At 39.9% G+C, this 17,727-nt stretch overlaps 1 protein-coding gene across 6 annotated transcripts in view; it reads right to left on the bottom strand.

Moving 5' to 3' along the window:
- The window catches only part of LOC125453699 (F-BAR and double SH3 domains protein 2-like), a 238,588-nt gene that overhangs the window by 17,812 nt on the left and 203,049 nt on the right, over window positions 1-17,727 (bottom strand). For all 6 annotated transcript variants that reach the window (XM_048533585.2, XM_048533589.2, XM_048533586.2 and 3 more), the window contains 3 exons: window positions 16,929-17,106; window positions 13,598-13,818; window positions 3,371-3,500 (listed from right to left, as the gene is read on the bottom strand). In XM_048533585.2, coding sequence (XP_048389542.1) covers window positions 3,371-3,500; window positions 13,598-13,818; window positions 16,929-17,106 — 529 coding nt within the window. The remainder of the gene's footprint in view (window positions 1-3,370; window positions 3,501-13,597; window positions 13,819-16,928; window positions 17,107-17,727) is intronic.

Raw genomic sequence — 17,727 nt, 5'->3', positions numbered from 1 at the left:
AGAGAATGTTGGAGAAAATCAGCAGGTCCAACAGCAATTGTATTTAAAGACAGAGAGACAGAATTAATACTTTGAATCTGGTATGTCTCTTCTGCAGAATATTCTGAAGCAAAATCATACTGGACTCAAAACATCAACCGTTTCTCTTTCCACAGATGCTGTCAGACCTGCTGAGTTTCTCCAGCATTCTCCACATGTATTTCAGATTCTTAGCATTTGCAGTATTGTTTTACTAACGAAATATACCAATTATGTTTGGTGGAATTCTACTTGGGAGCTTTTCAGTCATGAAGCTTTCCACCAGAACAGACCAACACAAGCCAAAGATCCACAAAACCAGCAGGGAAGTGGATTGGCACTGACACTTTTTGAGGACAGTAGATGCTGTATTCCAAGATTTAATAGTCCTGCAGTCATTGTTGACAAGTGCTGACAGAAGGTAAGTGTGTAAGGTGAGTTGGGTGATGGCAGGGGGAAGTGAAAGAACAAAATGCTGGATGGGATGCCAGATGACTGAGTTGGTTAGCTCTCACCCTAAGTAAGTATGCTTAGCAAGCGGAGAGGAGGAACAGAAGGATTGGTATGGGCCTGTATCGACAGGACGTGTCTGAATCTGAGGTGGTAGTGGTGGGTTTTGTTAGGGGGCAGGGGCCTCAGATCATGTCCATTCCATGACTGCCTGTGGAAATATCAGTGCATGAATGACTGGGAAGTCTGTTCGTGGTTAGCCAGATGTTAGAGCACCTGTTGAGCCCTCTAGCTATTCAGCTAAGTCAGTTGGAATCTTACAAAATCTTTCATTTTAACTAAGAGGTGGGGACCTTTATTGGAGGGCCCCAGATAATGAGTAATTACCCACTGAAAGTTCCAGCTTCCCAGGTAAACCCCGCATAGTTAGCGCATTTGGACTGCCACATAGTCCCGAACATGTTTTGTTTGTGTTATCCAGTGACTTGAAGATCTGGGCAATTATACTTACAGAACAGGTGCTAGATTCTTTGTGACTCTTTCGACATGTTGGAAGATGGTGCAGCTGTGGGCTTGTAAATTATACAACCTTCCAACAGACTTCCTGCTTGTCCCAAATCTGTCATTCAATCTTGGACCTACTGAGACCTTAATGTAGCTAATTAATAATGTGACTATAAAAGTTGATGAGGGTCGAGCTGTGGATGTGGTGTATACGGACTTCAGCAAGGCATTTGATAACGTTCCCCATGGTAGGCTCATTCAGGCGGTCAGGAGGAATGGGATACAGGGGAACTTAGCTGTCTGGATACAGAATTGGCTGGCCAACAGAAGACAGCGAGTGGTAGTAGAAGGAAAATATTCTGCCTGGAAGTCAGTGGTGAGTGGTGTTCCACAGGGCTCTGTCCTTGGGCCTCTACTGTTTGTAATTTTTATTAATGACTTGGATGAGGAGATTGAAGGATGGGTCAGCAAGTTTGCAGACGACACCAACGTTGGAGGTGTCGTTGACAATGTAGAGGGCTGTAGTAGGCTGCAGCAGGACATTGACAGGATGCAGAGATGGGCTGAGAGGTGGCAGATGGAGTTCAACCTGGATGAATGCGAGGTGATGCATTTTGGAAGGTCGAATTTGAAAGCTGAGTACAGGATTAAGGATAGGATTCTTGGCAGTGTGGAGGAACAGAGGGATCTTAGTGTGCAGATACATAGATCCCTTAAAATGGCCACCCAAGTGGGTTAAGAAGGCATATGGTGTTTTGGCTTTCATTAACAGGGGGATTGAGTTTAAGAGTCGTGAGATCTTGTTGCAGCTCTATAAAACTTTGGTTAGACCGCACTTGGAATACTGCGTCCAGTTCTGGGCGCCCTATTATAGGAAAGATGTGGATGCTTTGGAGAGGGTTCAGAGGTGGTTTACCAGGATGCTGCCTGGACTGGAGGGCTTATCTCATGAAGAGAGATTGACTGAGCTCGGACTTTTTTCATTGGAGAAAAGGAGGAGGAGAGGGGACCTAATTGAGGTATACAAGGTAATGAGAGGCATAGATAGAGTTGATAGCCAGAGACTATTTCCCAGGGCAGAAATGGCTAACACGAGGGGTCATAGTTTTAAGCTGGTTGGAGGAAAGTATAGAGGGGATGTCAGAGGCGGGTTCTTTACACAGAGTTGTGAGAGCATGGAATGCGTTGCCAGCAGCAGTTGTGGAAGCAAGGTCACTGGGGACATTTAAGAGACTGCTGGACATGCATATGGTCACAGAAATTTGAGGGTGCGTACATGAGGATCAATGGTCGGCACAACATCATGGGCTGAAGGCCTGTTCTGTGCTGTACTGTTCTATGTTCTACCTGTACGCCTCATTTATCCTCTGTAGCTACTCTATCCAGAGCAGGTGGAAGCCCATGTTAAGTGGGTTGTCCAGCAGCTTGTACGGTGTATGTTTGTGCCAGGAAAGGAGTGATACCTTCTTTGGGGTCCCTGTACAAATCAGACGAACGGCCCCCAGACTATCATCCTCCACCTTTACATCTTCATTCCTGGCCTTTTAAACCTGTCTAACCCAACCCTTTTGTTGCACTTTGATGCCAGGTCCTGACAAAACTTAACTTGAAGTCTGGCCCGATAACTGCCTCTTTTCTGGGGACTGAATATAGTTTCAGCAGTTGCTACAACACAAGCTTGCATTGCCATGCCAGGTCAATTAGATTAATTGATAGCTTTCCAGTACAGGATTTCTCCATCCATGGGAGCAGCAGTCTTGACCACAGAAAAAGAAAACAGCTTCCTTTCTGGTGCACAGGCTTGCAACTGGCATTTTAGTGTGAGGAGGAGTGAGGAATACGGCACCTGAAAAGAATCTAACCCATACGCTGTGGCAGTGCTGTGGGCAAATTATTGGTGTAATAAACAGAATCAGTTACTGCAACACATAACTTAGATGCTCTGGTACAGGGGATTGGTTAGCTCAGCTAGTTGGATGGCTGGTTTGCAGTGCAGAGTGATGTCAAAAACATGGGTTCCATTATTGCGATAACGAGGTGTACAGCTGGATGAACACAGCAGGCCAAGCAGCACTTTAGGAGCAGGAAAACTGACATTTCGGGTCTAGGCCCAAAACGTCAGCTTTCCTGCTTGACTGGATGTGTTCATCCAGCTCTACACCTTGTTATCTCAGATTCTCCAGCATTTGCAGTTCCTATTATCTCTGGTTCAATTATTGCACTTGCTGAGGTTTCCATGAGAGGCTCTCTTCAGCATTTCCCCTTATCTAAGGTTTAGTGACTCACAAGGTTAAATCAGCACCAGCTGTCTCTCTCTCTCTAATGAAGGTTCAGCCGTATGGTCTGGTAGGGCAATGGTGACTTTACCTTATGCTCCGGTATGGCCTCTATACTTTACCTGTTACTGAAGGTGATCTGGGGAAGGATTGTGATCCTGTCTTGTCTGGACTGCTGAAAGGGCTGGAAGGTGGCTGATCATACAATGGTAATGAAGGGAGACTGGCCTGTGGTCTTGCGGATGGGGATACCTGTTTAAAAAGAAATTGAGAGAGGCTGATAATTCCTCAGGTATTATTAGATTCATAATTATGCATATTAGTCCAATATATTTATAATCAATAAGATTTGTTTATTCCCCTGCCTGAATGAATTTCTTGGTCCAGGTGAAGTTTCAATTGTAAGCTGTTTTGACCAACACAAGCCTGGCAATTTCAGCATATCCACAAGGACGGCACAAAATGTGATGGCTTATATACAGTTACACAAGATAACAACATTGAAGGCCAGAATTTGATTTTGATAATTGTAAATATCATTTTAGTGATGTTGAAAGATTTAAGGGTAAGCTGTGTTAGGATTGAATGTTTCTTGGACAACTTGTTTTGCAAATGCATAACTTGTCTGTGAAATCAGTAATTCTGTAAAACAGAAAATAGGAGGCAGCGGTCATTTGGCCCTTTGAACCTGCTCCCTCATTCAATATAATCATGACTGATCATTAACTTGGTACCCTTTTGCCACTTTTTCCCAATTTTTCTTGACTCCTTTAGCCTTAAGAACTATATCTAATTCCTTTTTGAAAATATTCAATGTTTTGGCAGCAATCACTTAGTGTGACGTTGAATTCCATAAGTTCACTACTGTCTGGGGGAAGAAATTCCTCCTAATCCCAATACTAACCGGATCCTAAAAATGTGGTCGCTCGTCTGGAAATCCCCAATAATTGTGAGCACGCTTGCTGTATTTATTCTGTCTAGTTCTGTTAGAACTATATAGGTTTCTAAGCAATTCCCTTCATTCTCCTTCATTAGTGAATAATTCAATTCAATTCCAAACTCCAGCAAATATAGTCGCAACTGATGCAGTCTCTCTTAATTTGTCAGTCCTACCATCCAAGGAATCAGTCTGGTAAACCTTCAGCGCATTCACTCTGTAGCCAGAACATCCTTCTTCAGATGAGGAAGCCAAAACTGCACGCAATACATAAGGTGTGGTCTCATCAAGGGACTGAACAATTGCAACAAGACATCCCTGCTCCTTTATTTGAAACCTTTTGTGATAAAGGCCAGCACACCATTTACACTTACATTTACTCTCTCCACTTTTCGCTGCCTCAGGAAGTCAGCCAACACAAAAAGATCTCTACCACCCTCTTCCATTGGCAGATGATACAAATGTTTGAAACCACACACCAATGGATTCAAGAACAGCTTCTTCCCACTGTTATCAGACTTATGAATGGACCTCTAATATATTAGGGTTGACCTTTCTCTGCACCTTCTCTGTAGCTGTAACATTCTGTTCTATCACCCTGTAGTACTCACGTAAAATATGAAGTTCTGGTCAGCTCGAAAACTAATACTTTTCACTGTATCATCTATGACAATAATAAATCAAATCAAATTTGCTTTCCTCACTGCCTTCTGCAAATGAATGCTTATTTTCAACAAGTGGTGTATAAGAACAGATCTTGTTTATTGTCCCCTTCCCCAATCTATTAACATTCGGTCAATAATTTGCCTTTCCATTTTGTTACCAAAGTGAATAACCTTATTTACCCATATTATATTTCACCTGCCATGCATTAGCCACCTCAATCAACTTGTCCAAATCACACTGAAGTATCTCTGCATCCTTTTCACAGTTCACCCACCCTGAATAGCTGGACTCTATACATTGATGCCTGCAATACCCGGAGTCACTGCTTGCCATGTGGTAAACAATATGTACTATGCAAATTTTTTAATGATTTTTAAATGACTTCTTGGTTGATAAGTAAATCTATAAGTTCATTGGAATTAAGACCATTCATTGTCAATGAAAGATTTGAGGTACTGCTGAAAAAAGTAAGATTTTGTCAAAGCTTTTGGAATATTGAGCACAGTTCTGGTCACCACACTACCAGGAGTATGTTAAGGCTTTGGAGAGGGTATAGATAAGATTTACCAGGAGGTTGCCTAGTTTGGAGGGTATTAGCTAGGAGGAGAGATTGGACAATCTTTGTTTGTTTTCACTTGAATGTCACGGGCTGAGGAGGTGACCTGAAAGAAGTTTCCAAAACTATGACAGGGGCATGGGCTTAATGGATAGTCAGAGACATTTTACCAAGATAGAAATGTCAATTACAAGGGGGCATAGGTTTAAGTTAAAAGGGAGAAAGTTTAAGTGAGATGTGAGAGGCAAGTTTTTCTTAAAAGTACGTAGGATGGTAAGTTCCTGGGACGTGCTGCAACATTTAAGCAGCATCTTGGCACATACATGAACTGTACTGAGGCAAAAGATAATTAGTTGAGAAAGGCATCATGTGTCAGTGCAGGCTTGTTGGGTCAAAGGGCATGTTCCTATGCTGTACTGTTCTTTGCCTTGTGCTCATCAGGACAATTCACAAGAAATATCAAAGTAAAGGGGAAACAACATTTATACTGCCTAAGTGAAGCATGGTGACTATGTGGCAAATAAAATTTGATTGGTAGAGGCAATGTCATGGAGAATGCACCAATTGAAGATGGCTAACAGTTACAGAGACGTTTTAAATTTTAAACCAGGTACGTTAATTCTTATTAGTCAGGACATTGCTGTGAGAAATGAAGCAATGAACGGCTGTCATCTATTCTGCTGTATTTGTACAGACACAGTGCATGTACATGTTCTTTTGTTTGCAAAGAACTGAGCTCCTCGTTTTAATAGTACATATGTGTGCTACATTGTCAGCCAGCTTTAACTGCTGCTCAAACTCCTGAAATATATTATCAGGCTTTTTTCTAGACCAAAAGCGACAGTCTTAAACCGGAGATTCAGCAACATACAACAAGAAATGCTTTCATCAGGGTAGCCATTATCTTGCAGGATGGCTTTGAGGCGCCACATTACAGCAACAAGCTTGTACAATGACCACATGTTTCAGGTAGTATTTAGGAGGTTGCTAAAAAGGCCAATCTTGTTGGGCATGAAGAATCCCAACACACATACTTAACAGTGAAGGTACGTTCTCTAAGGGAATGCCTTTCCTAGAGTCCACTTGCCCAATCTGCATTCTCTTCTCAACTTATAAAAGTTGTTTTCTGTCTAATTTGGTATTCCTTTGAATTGTCTTGAAAGCTTCAACAAAACCTGTCTACTTTCAGCAATCCAATATCTGTGTTAGATTGTATCTGAGCATTCTTTACTTTAAATATTTTGGATGGTGAGCCAATGCAAAGAAAAGGGGAAATGTATGAACAAAGATAGCTCAGAAACAGAAAGACAAACCCCAAGTCAAACAGCTGGTCTACCTCAAGAAAATGGGGAGGATGCTAAGGGACCGCTTGTGAAAGTATCTGCTATGTACTTGGCCTAATGATTTAAAGTATCTTAAACAGAGCCTGTGGACGCCCAAGAGTGTTAGAAATAGGGTAAAAATCTCAATTTGTAGCCTCAGGAGATGCGCAACTATGCATTCTGCTTTGAGTGCAGATGCAGTCCAAGCTAGTTATCAGCCGCCAAATCTTTATCAGCCTTCCATACTGATTGCTAAAACTCTATTTTTGTCATCAGCATTGCATCAAAGACCTTTTGCTGAAATTCCTTCGCCCTTTAATTCAAAAAGCACTGCTACATTTGTGAAAAATATCACGTTTAACTTCCTATCCTCATGTAACTCAGATATTTCTCAACACTCTCTAATTTTATCTTGACTATGAATTTTAAGCTTTTTCATTAATGGTGCTCACTCTTTCCAAACAGAGGTGCTACAATGTCTACTGGCCTGTGTCGTTACATAATTGGTGCATCTAAAGAGGATTGGGAACAAAAAACTTAATTAGAGCCATTGCTGTCACCTCCCAGGCTTCTTTCAAGGGCTAAATTTGGATTCTTTCAGGGCTCAAAGATTAATGCACCTGAATTTCTGCTAATTACCCAACTGTCCACAATAAACTCTTCTGCAGTTTTCTACCAGCTGTTATACCTCTTCTCTTAGGACAGCTCACTTCCACAAGAAATAACAAAACTGACAAAGGTGAAACATCATTGACTTAAAACATAAACTCTTACTCCACAGGAGCCATCAGATCACTTGAGACTTTCCAACATTCCCTGTTTTACAGCATCGTGTTTTTGTGCTAAAGCTAGGAAAAGATTTACTAAATATTTTTAATATTATCAATTACAGGGAATGTATAAAGCGATGTTTTTAAATGGCTGAAGGGTCAACAACCAAAGGAGACAAAGGAATACACTGATGGGCTGGTGGATACAGTAGCTTTCAAAGGATGATTCGATTAATATTTTAAAAAGAAAAAGCTCCTTGAATTGTGGGCAAAAGCAAAACGGTAGGGCTAACCGGTTTACTCCGCAAATGAATTAGCAGACTCAATGGGTTGAAGGCTATTGTATCTTCCTATATCTTTCATTATTTTGTAGCCTGTGATGCATATAATTATGCTACTTTCTTTGTTAATTCTCAACACTATCCATTTAAAATTCATTTTTATGCAATCGGTGAAGGTTTAATGCTGTAGTAAAATTCTCTACAAATACTGCCCCCACCCTCCTTTATCTCTCTCCATATCCTTTTGAAAGTGTTGTAACCAGTATCAGTAAGAGTGCAGGCTTGTCAAATGCTTAAGCAAGAAGCTGTGAACTACAGATGAGTAGAGAGTGTTAGTGGTTCGAGCATAGAAATTATTGAAAATAATTATGTAAACATTCCATCAGAATGTTGGCCTTTACCTCAACAGGGTTAGAGTACAAAGAGATGAATATTATGTCACAGCTAGATTAATGCATTCAATTCTGGGCACTACAGCTCAGGAAGGAAATGCTGACCTAGGAAGGGTGGAACGTAGATTCACCAGAATGATATCAGAATTAAGAGGGTCAAATTACTAGGACAGGTTGCATAGACTAGACTTATATCCCCTAGAGTATGGAAGATTAAAGCGTGATCAAATAAAGACGGTTAAGATGATGAAAGAATTTGATAAAGTAGATTGAAACTAATTTTTTTCTGGTGTGTAGATCCAGACCAAAGGGTGTAACCTTAAAATAAAAGCCAGGCCATTAAGTGGTTATGTCAGAAAGTATTCACTTCGGTAGTAATAGCCTTAAAATTCCTCCCCAAAAAAGCTCCTGACTCTACATTAATTGAGACTGATTGATCTTTAGGCAAGGGTGGTATAGGCTGCAAAATTAAAACAGATATTGATGGAGTTTAGATACAGATCAGTTGAGATAGAACTAGATGGCCTACTCCAGTTCCTATTTTCCTATCTCTGTTGTATTATTAGATTCTCCTACATAATTACTACTACTTAACCCTTTATGCTTTGACAGACCAACTATTTAATTTGGAGCATCAATTATTTGGGCTAATTCTTTTTCACAGCTTTTCTTCTATACTGCTTGGCACCATTGCACCTTCTGTTAAAATGTCTTTCAGTCATTGCTTCAGTCTTTCCTTTCTTCTCTCCTCTCAAATACAGAATATACAGCATAGAATCAGGACACCAGTCCAACCATATTACTTTACTTGAGCCTTCTTCCACCTTGTGTCATCTAGCCCATAACTCTTAATTGCTTTCTTACTGCTTGTAAGAGTGAGTACTAGATTCTCATCATTCTCCAAAGGAAAAAAAAAGTTTCTTCTAAACTTTGTTTCATTCATTCATTCAGGTACGTGGGCTTCACTAGCTGGGCCACTTATTACACATCCCTAACTCCCACAGAGAAGGTGGTGGTGAGCTGCCTTCTTGAACTGCTGCAGTCCATGTGCCGTGGGTACTGCCACAGTGCTGTTGGGGAGTGAGCTCCAGAAGTTCGACCACAGAGTCATACAGTATGGAACAGACCCTAGAGATGTTGCGAAATATTGGTAGCTCGGGTAAATTGGTTGGCTGTTGGTTTGTTCGCCGAGCTTGGCAAATGAATTGCAAACATTTTGTCTCCAGTCGAGAAGACATCATCAGTGCGTAGGCAGCCTTTACCCTTCAGTCCAACCAGTTCACACTGACCACGTTCCCAAACTAAACTAGTCTCACCTGCCTGCCTTTGACCCATATCTCTCCAAATGTTTCCTACTGGCGAACTTATCCAAATGTCTCAAACACTCTAACTGTGCCTGCTTCCACCACTTTGTCATTCTACACACTAACCACACACTGAGTAAAAATGCTGCTCCTCAGGTCCCTTTTTAATCTCTCTCCTCTCTAGGTTTTGAACCTAGTTTTGCTCCCTAGTTTTGAACATCCCCACCCTAGGGAAAAGACCTTTGCTAGTCGGCTTATCTATGTCCCTCATGCTTTCATAGGGATCAATAAGGTCACCCCTCAACCTCTGACTCACCAGTGAAAAACGAGCCAGCCTTTCCATTCTCTTTTTCTATCTCAAACCCTCCATTTCCGGCATCTTTTTGGTAAATCTTTTCCGAACCCTCTCCAGTTTAAGAATACCCTTCTTCTAACAGGATGACCAGAAATACACTCAATTTTCCCGAAGAGGCCTTACCTTTACATACTCAACATGACATTCCAACTGCTGAATGAAGGCAAGCAGGCTAATGGCTTTCTTAATCACCCTGTCTACCAGCGATGCAAATTTCAAACAAATATGTAGCTGAATTACTCTGCTCTATAACACTACCCAGGGTCCTATGATTTATTGTACAAGTCCTGTCGTTGTCTATATTGCCGAAATGTAATCTCTCATCTATCCAAACTGATCTCCATTTGTCATTCCATTTCCAAGTTAGGAAGGAGTCTGGCTTGGAAATGAACTTGTATGTGGTTACATTTCCAAGTACCTGCCATTCTTGTGTTTCTAAGGAGTAGTCGTCACAAGTTAGAATGTCAAGAGCCTGAATGAGTTGCTGCAGTGCAACTTGTGGATGGTACACACTGTGGCTACTGTAAATGGAGGGAGTGAACACTGAAGGGGTTAGATGGAATACCAATCAAGGGGGCTACATTTTCCTGGATGGTGAGGAACTTCTGACATTTTTTGGAGCTGAATATAGAGAGTATTTAACCATATTCTCAACTGGTGTCCTGTGAAAGGTGGGCAAGCTTTGAGGAGTCAGGAGGTTAGCAGATCTCTCAGTCTCTTCTTTGCCATTTTAGATACAGCATTTATCTGGTCGATCTATTTCAGTTTCTGGCCAATAGTAACTCCCATGATGTTGGTGGTAGAGCATCTAGCAAAAGCAATTCCATTGGCTGTCGAGGGGTGATGCTTGGATTCTCTTGTGTTTCAGATGGTAATTGCCTTTTGTGTGGCACAAATGCTACCTGACACTTTCAGTCAAAGCCTAAATGTTCTTCAGAACTTGCTGCAGTTGGACATGGTCTGCTCCAGTATCTGACAAGTTACAAATGATACCGAACACTGAGCAATCATCAGTGAACCGTATGACGGAGGAAAAGTCACTGATGAAGCAGTTGAAGACACTTGTGTCTAGGACGCTACCTTAAAGAACTCTTGGAGTGATGCCTTGTTGTTAAATTATTGTCTTCCAATGATAAGCATTTTCCTTTTCGCTGGGTATGGCTCAACCATGTGAGGCCAATTTTCCCTACTAATTTTCCTTGACTCCAGTTTTGATAGGGCTCTTTGATGGCACACTTGGTTAAATGTTGACTTGATATCAAGGATAGTCACCTTCACTTCCCCACTTGAGTTAAGCTCTTTTCTTCATGCTTGGGCCAAGGTTCCATTGAGGTCAGTAGCTGAGTGGCACAGTGGATATCAAAATGAGCAGTGGCCAGATTATTGTTAAGTACTTCTTAATAGCACTGTCAATGACAATTTTCATCACATTGCTGATGACTGAAAATTGACTGATAAGGTAAATAATTGGCTGGTTTGGATTTGTCTTGCTGTTTATAGATAAGACTTACTTGGGCAATTTCCCTTAATGCCAGATAGATGTCATTGTTGTGTCTGTACTGGAACAGCTTCACTAGGATCACAGCTAGTTCTGAGAAAATGCCAGAATGGTGTCAGGTCCCATAGCCTTTGCAGTATCCAGTCCTTTCAGCTGTTTCTTGATATCATTTGATAGAATTGAATTGGCTGAAAGGAGCATCTGTGATGATGGCGACTTCAGGAGGAGGGCGCGATGCATTATTGACCCAGGCCTTCTAGATGAATTAAAGATGCTTCCAAATGCTACATCCTTATTCTATGCTTATATTTGCTACCAGATGACTGTTAGTGATGACCAGCTTGTATTCATCACATCTCACCAAGTGGAAAGAGAACATTATGATCTCAATACCATTTGGAACCATCCCTAACAACCCAAAACTCCTATATATGGTGTCGTAATGATTATATACTTCTGAATCTGTTCCTTCATCTCCTCATATGTTGGTACAAATAACCCTATCCTTACATATTTAATAATTCTTTAACTTTTCAACTACATAAGCTAACTAGCTTGATTTCTCTCTCAATTTGAAGTATAAACTGAACAATATAGCTTTCTAGATTATCCCTTGAGAACAGTTGCCACAGCTTACTGGGTTTAACTATCTAAACGTACAATTTAAGAGGGTTGCCAACACGTAGATACAGTCACTTAACACGTTTACAGTTCAAATATTTGCCTTGACTTCTCCTCAAGCTTGAAGATGGTGGAAGTTTGCAACATTTACCTTGAGCTATACTGTGGCCTTCTGAGGATTCATGGGAGAGTAATAAGAACAAATCTTAATTTAAAGGATTAGGACATGGAGAATTGGAGCATGTGTTTAAACTACAGAGGTTGAAAATGTTAAATGTTGTGGAGATCTTTTTCATAAAAACTGCGGAAGCAACAGGCTTTAAGCACCACCTTAGTAGCTTTGAAAAAAAAATTGTGTATGAAATGTCGCATCCGATTTTTCAGCATGATTATGTTACATGTGATTAAGACTCAGTTGCTGTTTCAATAGAATCGGCTACATATATCTGAACACTGACTGTGAATTCTGCATTGTTCCATAAACAAGTTAATGGAGAGGAAGGAAGGATTATGTTATTTCCTTCTATTCTGCATTTCCGCTGCTTTTTAAGCCTTCCTATTGCAAAGCTTACTTTTAAAAAAAACAAATAATTAAAACTGCTGGGCTGTATCTTTGGGAGTTTGCAGCTTACAATACAAGATTTTTATCACCCTAATGAAATAAGGCATTAATGGGCACTTAGTTGAGGCATACAAAGTGGCACACCCATGACTCTAGCAAGATTTCTGTAGAAAAATGTAGGAAATATTATTAGAAGAATCAAAAGACTAAATAACCAAATGTAACAAATCTGTATTTAAAACAAGACATTCATAGAATAAAGTACAGAAACAAATCTGAAAATGCAGTTTAATATGCAAAATACTTTGAGATATGGAGGAGATATATGCTCATTAGAATACAAAATGTTTAAACTTTTATATTTCTATCCCAGTAACAAAACTGTCATTGTTAACAATGTTAAGCTTTTTGCATTTATATTTTAAACTGAATGGTTGAAAGAAAAATAAGTGTTCATTTTTGTAGAACATCAAAGCAGCACATGGCAAACTGTTTTTCATAGATTCCCTCCATAAGTGTTACTTCACTCTGATCTAATCTTGATGGTTGACGTAACTGCTGCCTCAAGAAAACAGCACTGGAACTGAATTCCACAGTCTTACAATTCTATGTAAATAAATGCTCTTCTGCCGTATTTCACAAAAAAAGTGTTCAATTTCAGCTTTTTTTCTCCTTTATTAAAAACTTGGAACGTTTACCACAAAGATCTACACTTTCTGGACACAGATAAATTCAATCTCTTGACAGCAAGTGTGAATCCACCCCATACTGATCAAACTGTTGCTTTATTCACAAAAAACTTCACATTAGCTTCTTTTGGGTGATGCAAATCACAAGAGAACAACTTCTGCTCTTGACAGAAAATTCTACAGTATAAAATTTTGGTCAATTGTATTTGTCAGAAAGGGGAAAAAGCGATAGCAAACTGCAAACAGACACGACAGATTGTCATTTCTAAACTGAACTCTCATTTTGCTGTGGATGCACGTATTTCAGTTATGTTGGTACGCAGAAATTTCCCTACTTGTAACGTCAATATTAAAACAATGTTTAGAAATTTTCCTGGGTACTAAATTTGCACATACCTGTGTGTCTCCAATCCATTGAGAGTCGCCATTCTCAGATCCTGCCAGCTCTTCCACTAACACGGAAGGAAAGACCCCAATGCAGCCATTAAGCTCGCCCTCCCAAAAGCCATCGTCCTCTTGGTTTTCTTTGTTTAGTATTCTAATGATAGCTCCCTCAGGAAATGAAAGTTCGTCTGCAGTCTGCCCCTCATAATCGTAAAGTGCCTTCACAAAACAAACTGAATGGGAAACAAGTGCTCCTGTTATCACTGAGAATCCTAACAGAGTTAAACCAAAATGTACACAGTTGCTAATTTTAATTTGCGTCCAATGGCAAGATGAAGAAAACAGTAACTGGTTGGCGGGCAAGCAACACATGAACGATAATGGGAATGGCCTTCGATTTTCAGGATGTGCCCACTGATATTTCTCCAGGATTTGAGCTTTTCACTCATATATAGTAAGTTGTAGAGTCAAATTTGTGGATTACATGAAGCTAGGAAGCACTGCAATGATGAAACGTAGACAGATTAATTGAGGGAGCAAGTCTGTTGGGGATAAGGGTTGAATCCATGGAAGATATTAAATCCAAAGCAAACATACTGGAAATTTTCAGAATGGTAAGAGATTAAGAATTATAGAGGAGCCAAGTATTTGGGTGTCCACACGGACATTGAAAGTTAGTGCAGTGGTACAAAAGATAAATCAAACAACTAACAGAATGATGTCACTGGCAAGGCTAACACATTTCTACTTTCATTGAGAAGGTAATGGCAAGTCTTTAACTACATTTAGTGGTTTTGATTCAACTGTGTAAAATTCAATCGTGCTGCTCTGGGTCTAGCATGGCAAGTTGCATTTAGTGTTTTCTTTTGATTAGTGAATAGGTCGATCTGAGAGCATGACAATAGTTTTTAATTTCCAGATCCAAATTTTGAAATCACTATGGCGGGACATAAACTCTTATTCTTTGGACAATAAATACTATTCTTTGTGCTACACCAGTCACTACATTACCATCTCCCCAAATGTATTGGGATTTTTCTCAAAAAGCTGAAATATAAAATGGAAGTTTTAACCAGTTCTAGATAGCCTTGATCAGACCTCATCTGGTGTACTGGAATTAAGTTTTGGGAAGTGCACCTCAGAAAGGATTTACTGGCTTTGGAGGAATCATAGATTCATCAGAAAGATACTGCAGCGGTGTTTCAAGGGCAAGTTGCCTTTACTTGGTTTGTATTCTTTTGAGTTTAGGTAAATTGAGACATAATCCAACCTAACTTTACCATCTAAAATGGCAAAAGGATTTTATACAGTAGGAACAGAAGAACTATTTCATCTTATATGTAATTCAGAACAAGAAAGAAAAAGAGATTAGCATGTTAAATTTAAAACTAACCATTCAGGAGTGAAATATTGAAGTATTTTCCAAAGCAAGGGATGTGAATTCATGTTCTCTGTAATACACTACCACCCAACACTGTATTCCCCCCAACCAAATCTGCAAATGCTGGCTAAATTGGAACTTTCAAGGTTGACATTGATAATCCTTCTCTATGCATTTATGCTGAGGGTCATCCCCAGTAAATCAGTTGCTTGTGGTGTTTGGCTCTTGACAAATAAGATTAGGTAGTGAAAGTTCGAAGAATATCATATCAACCAAAGGACACATCCAAATCTGTCCTCTGTTGAGGATCAAAAATACATATTTTCAACGCAAGTCTTGAAGTGGGATTGCCAGGGAAGTAATTATGACTACAAAGACTTTCACAGAAAATACACTATTCATGACAACTAATACATGCTGATGTTAGCCACTGCCTGAACAGTTGTCCTAATTCCATGCACTTTATCCCATTGGCACCTCTTCACCTCCCTTTCCTTCAATTAGTTAACTAATTTATTCATAAATACAGTGCAATAATTTTGAAAACATGCTAACCAGCACAGAAAGGTTTAAACCTGGGATCTTCTTTATACATGTAAATCAGCACCACAAGGAGCAAAGTGATGCAACAAGCCTTGTTTCTTTTGTTGTTGTGCCAATTTGATTGCTTAATTGTTGCCAGATTTTCAACAGGTCACTCAAGATGTTCAAAGGTTATTGAACAGTCAGTTTAATCAGTTGGACAGAGGCAGATGAGAAAGTTGGTAACTTTGGGCTGCTGTTCAGTCAGGCAGTCAGAGGGACAGAATAGAAGCTCCGTCCCAGCAGATTACTAGATGTTAGGATGCAAGACGTCTGGGAGGCAGGAAGTGTAGCTAAATGTTGAGGTTACAGCTCAGGAAAAAAACCCTGTGAGTTAGAGGGTGGCTTGGCAAGAACCAGCTGTGTCTCTTTAATAGTTCAGTTTAACTCAGAACAAGAGTGAAGAAAGCCCAAGAGCTGTAAGTACTCTAAGCATCTGAGCAAGATCCAAGTTCAAGAAAATACAGGAGCAATACCAGCTTGGTAGAGCTAGCCGTCTGTAGATGAACTGAAGTTGTTCTGAGAGTCAGTGCTGGAGTGAAGTTTCCAGAATCTAGGGAAACGCAGTGTGAACTTCAGAATATGAATGGTCGTTGAGACAGGCCATAACGGCACTTGAGTGAGTTCTGAGGCTTTGATAGAGAAGCCTTTGACTTTGGTCTTTGATAGAACATTGGAGTCCCTTGCGAAGTTTTGATTAGATTCAATGACCAAAACATTACCAATGTCTAGCAGTTTTCTTTGGAATCCATGCATGTGACTTGAACACATTTGCAGGGAATTTGCCCACAATTTGCCACTTTGCTCATGTTAATTCTGACTGTTACAATACAAATTACATTATGTAGATTGCCGCACATTTCCATCTCTGTATAATAAAGCATATTTTTATTTGTTCAAAACCATGGAATCTTGTCCCTTTATTTCATTAGTAAGTATGTGATGTCTCACTTTGTCCACTTCCAAAAAAATCATAACAAATTTGCTCATCTGGTCTGGACAATAAGTTTCTGGAGAAAACAAATTATTATTATGAATGGGTTCATAAAAATACACATTATTATTTACTGCCCAAAACATTGCTGTAAGTTTTGTAAGAAAATCAAACTGATCTTCACATTTGCTCTGTGAGCATTCTAACCAGGGATGACAAAGTGACAACATCTTATTTTAAGAACTCTATTTTGTCAGGTTTTTTTTAGATTGCATTATGTCGACATTACAGCCAAAAACTAATATTACACTTTTCCCAAGGACATTCATTTTGACAATTCTTACATTGATTGGACAAACATCATACTGAAATCCAACTGGACAAACAACCTAAAATGGCTTTTGTAACTTTTTTAAACATATGGTGAAATTGGAAGAAAAACCTACCACTGGAATCTCCATTAATGCCACCAGTTACCAAATCAGGCTCTGTAGAATTGCTGGAGGAATGAGATCGTGCATCCAAGGAACCCAGAGTTTGCAACATACTGATTAGACTGTTGGAAGTTGGAAACTGCAGGTACTTCTCTGGTACGTAGCCTACTTGGGCTGCCTTATTCCTTGCCTTTGGATGATGAAAAATATACAAATAGTATACCAACAAGAGAAATAAATGCAACTGCTGAGTATTTTCCCGTTCCAAAATGAACAGAGAGCAAGATTCGAAACCAAATATTCTGATGAAAATACATTAACTCAAAAATCTGTTTTAACCACAATATGATTTTGAAGTGTCAGTGAAATTTAGAAATGACGTACAATGAAATTGTGTGACATTGACTTCAAAAGTTGAAACTTTCAACAGTTAAACAGTCCACTGCCGTGCATTAATTAAAGTCTGAACACTAACAAACATTTGTTCTCAAACGAAAAAAAGGCCCAAATTTTAGCCATGACAGAGGACCTCCAATGATGAATAACCCCTGGGATTACTAAACATAGACAAGAATGTGCTTAAGTAGTACATAAACCATTATAACAGCCAAAGAATAAACATACAAGTTTATGTCAGCCATGACCATTGATGTCTGTCTATGGTAGATACTAGGTCAGTTAGCATGGAGATGAGGCTGGAAGTAGAGATGGTGGTTGGCGTGGTGGTGGTGGAGTGTGTGTGTGTGTGTGTGTGTGTGTGTGTGTGTGTGTGTGTGTGTGTGTGTGTGTGTGCGCGCGCACGTGCGTGTGT

Source organism: Stegostoma tigrinum, chromosome 6 (genome assembly GCF_030684315.1).
Source record: "Stegostoma tigrinum isolate sSteTig4 chromosome 6, sSteTig4.hap1, whole genome shotgun sequence".
NCBI classification, from domain to species: domain Eukaryota; kingdom Metazoa; phylum Chordata; class Chondrichthyes; order Orectolobiformes; family Stegostomatidae; genus Stegostoma; species Stegostoma tigrinum.
Note: the sequence above shows the minus strand (reverse complement) of the source record. Positions and strands in the feature narration are given on the sequence as shown.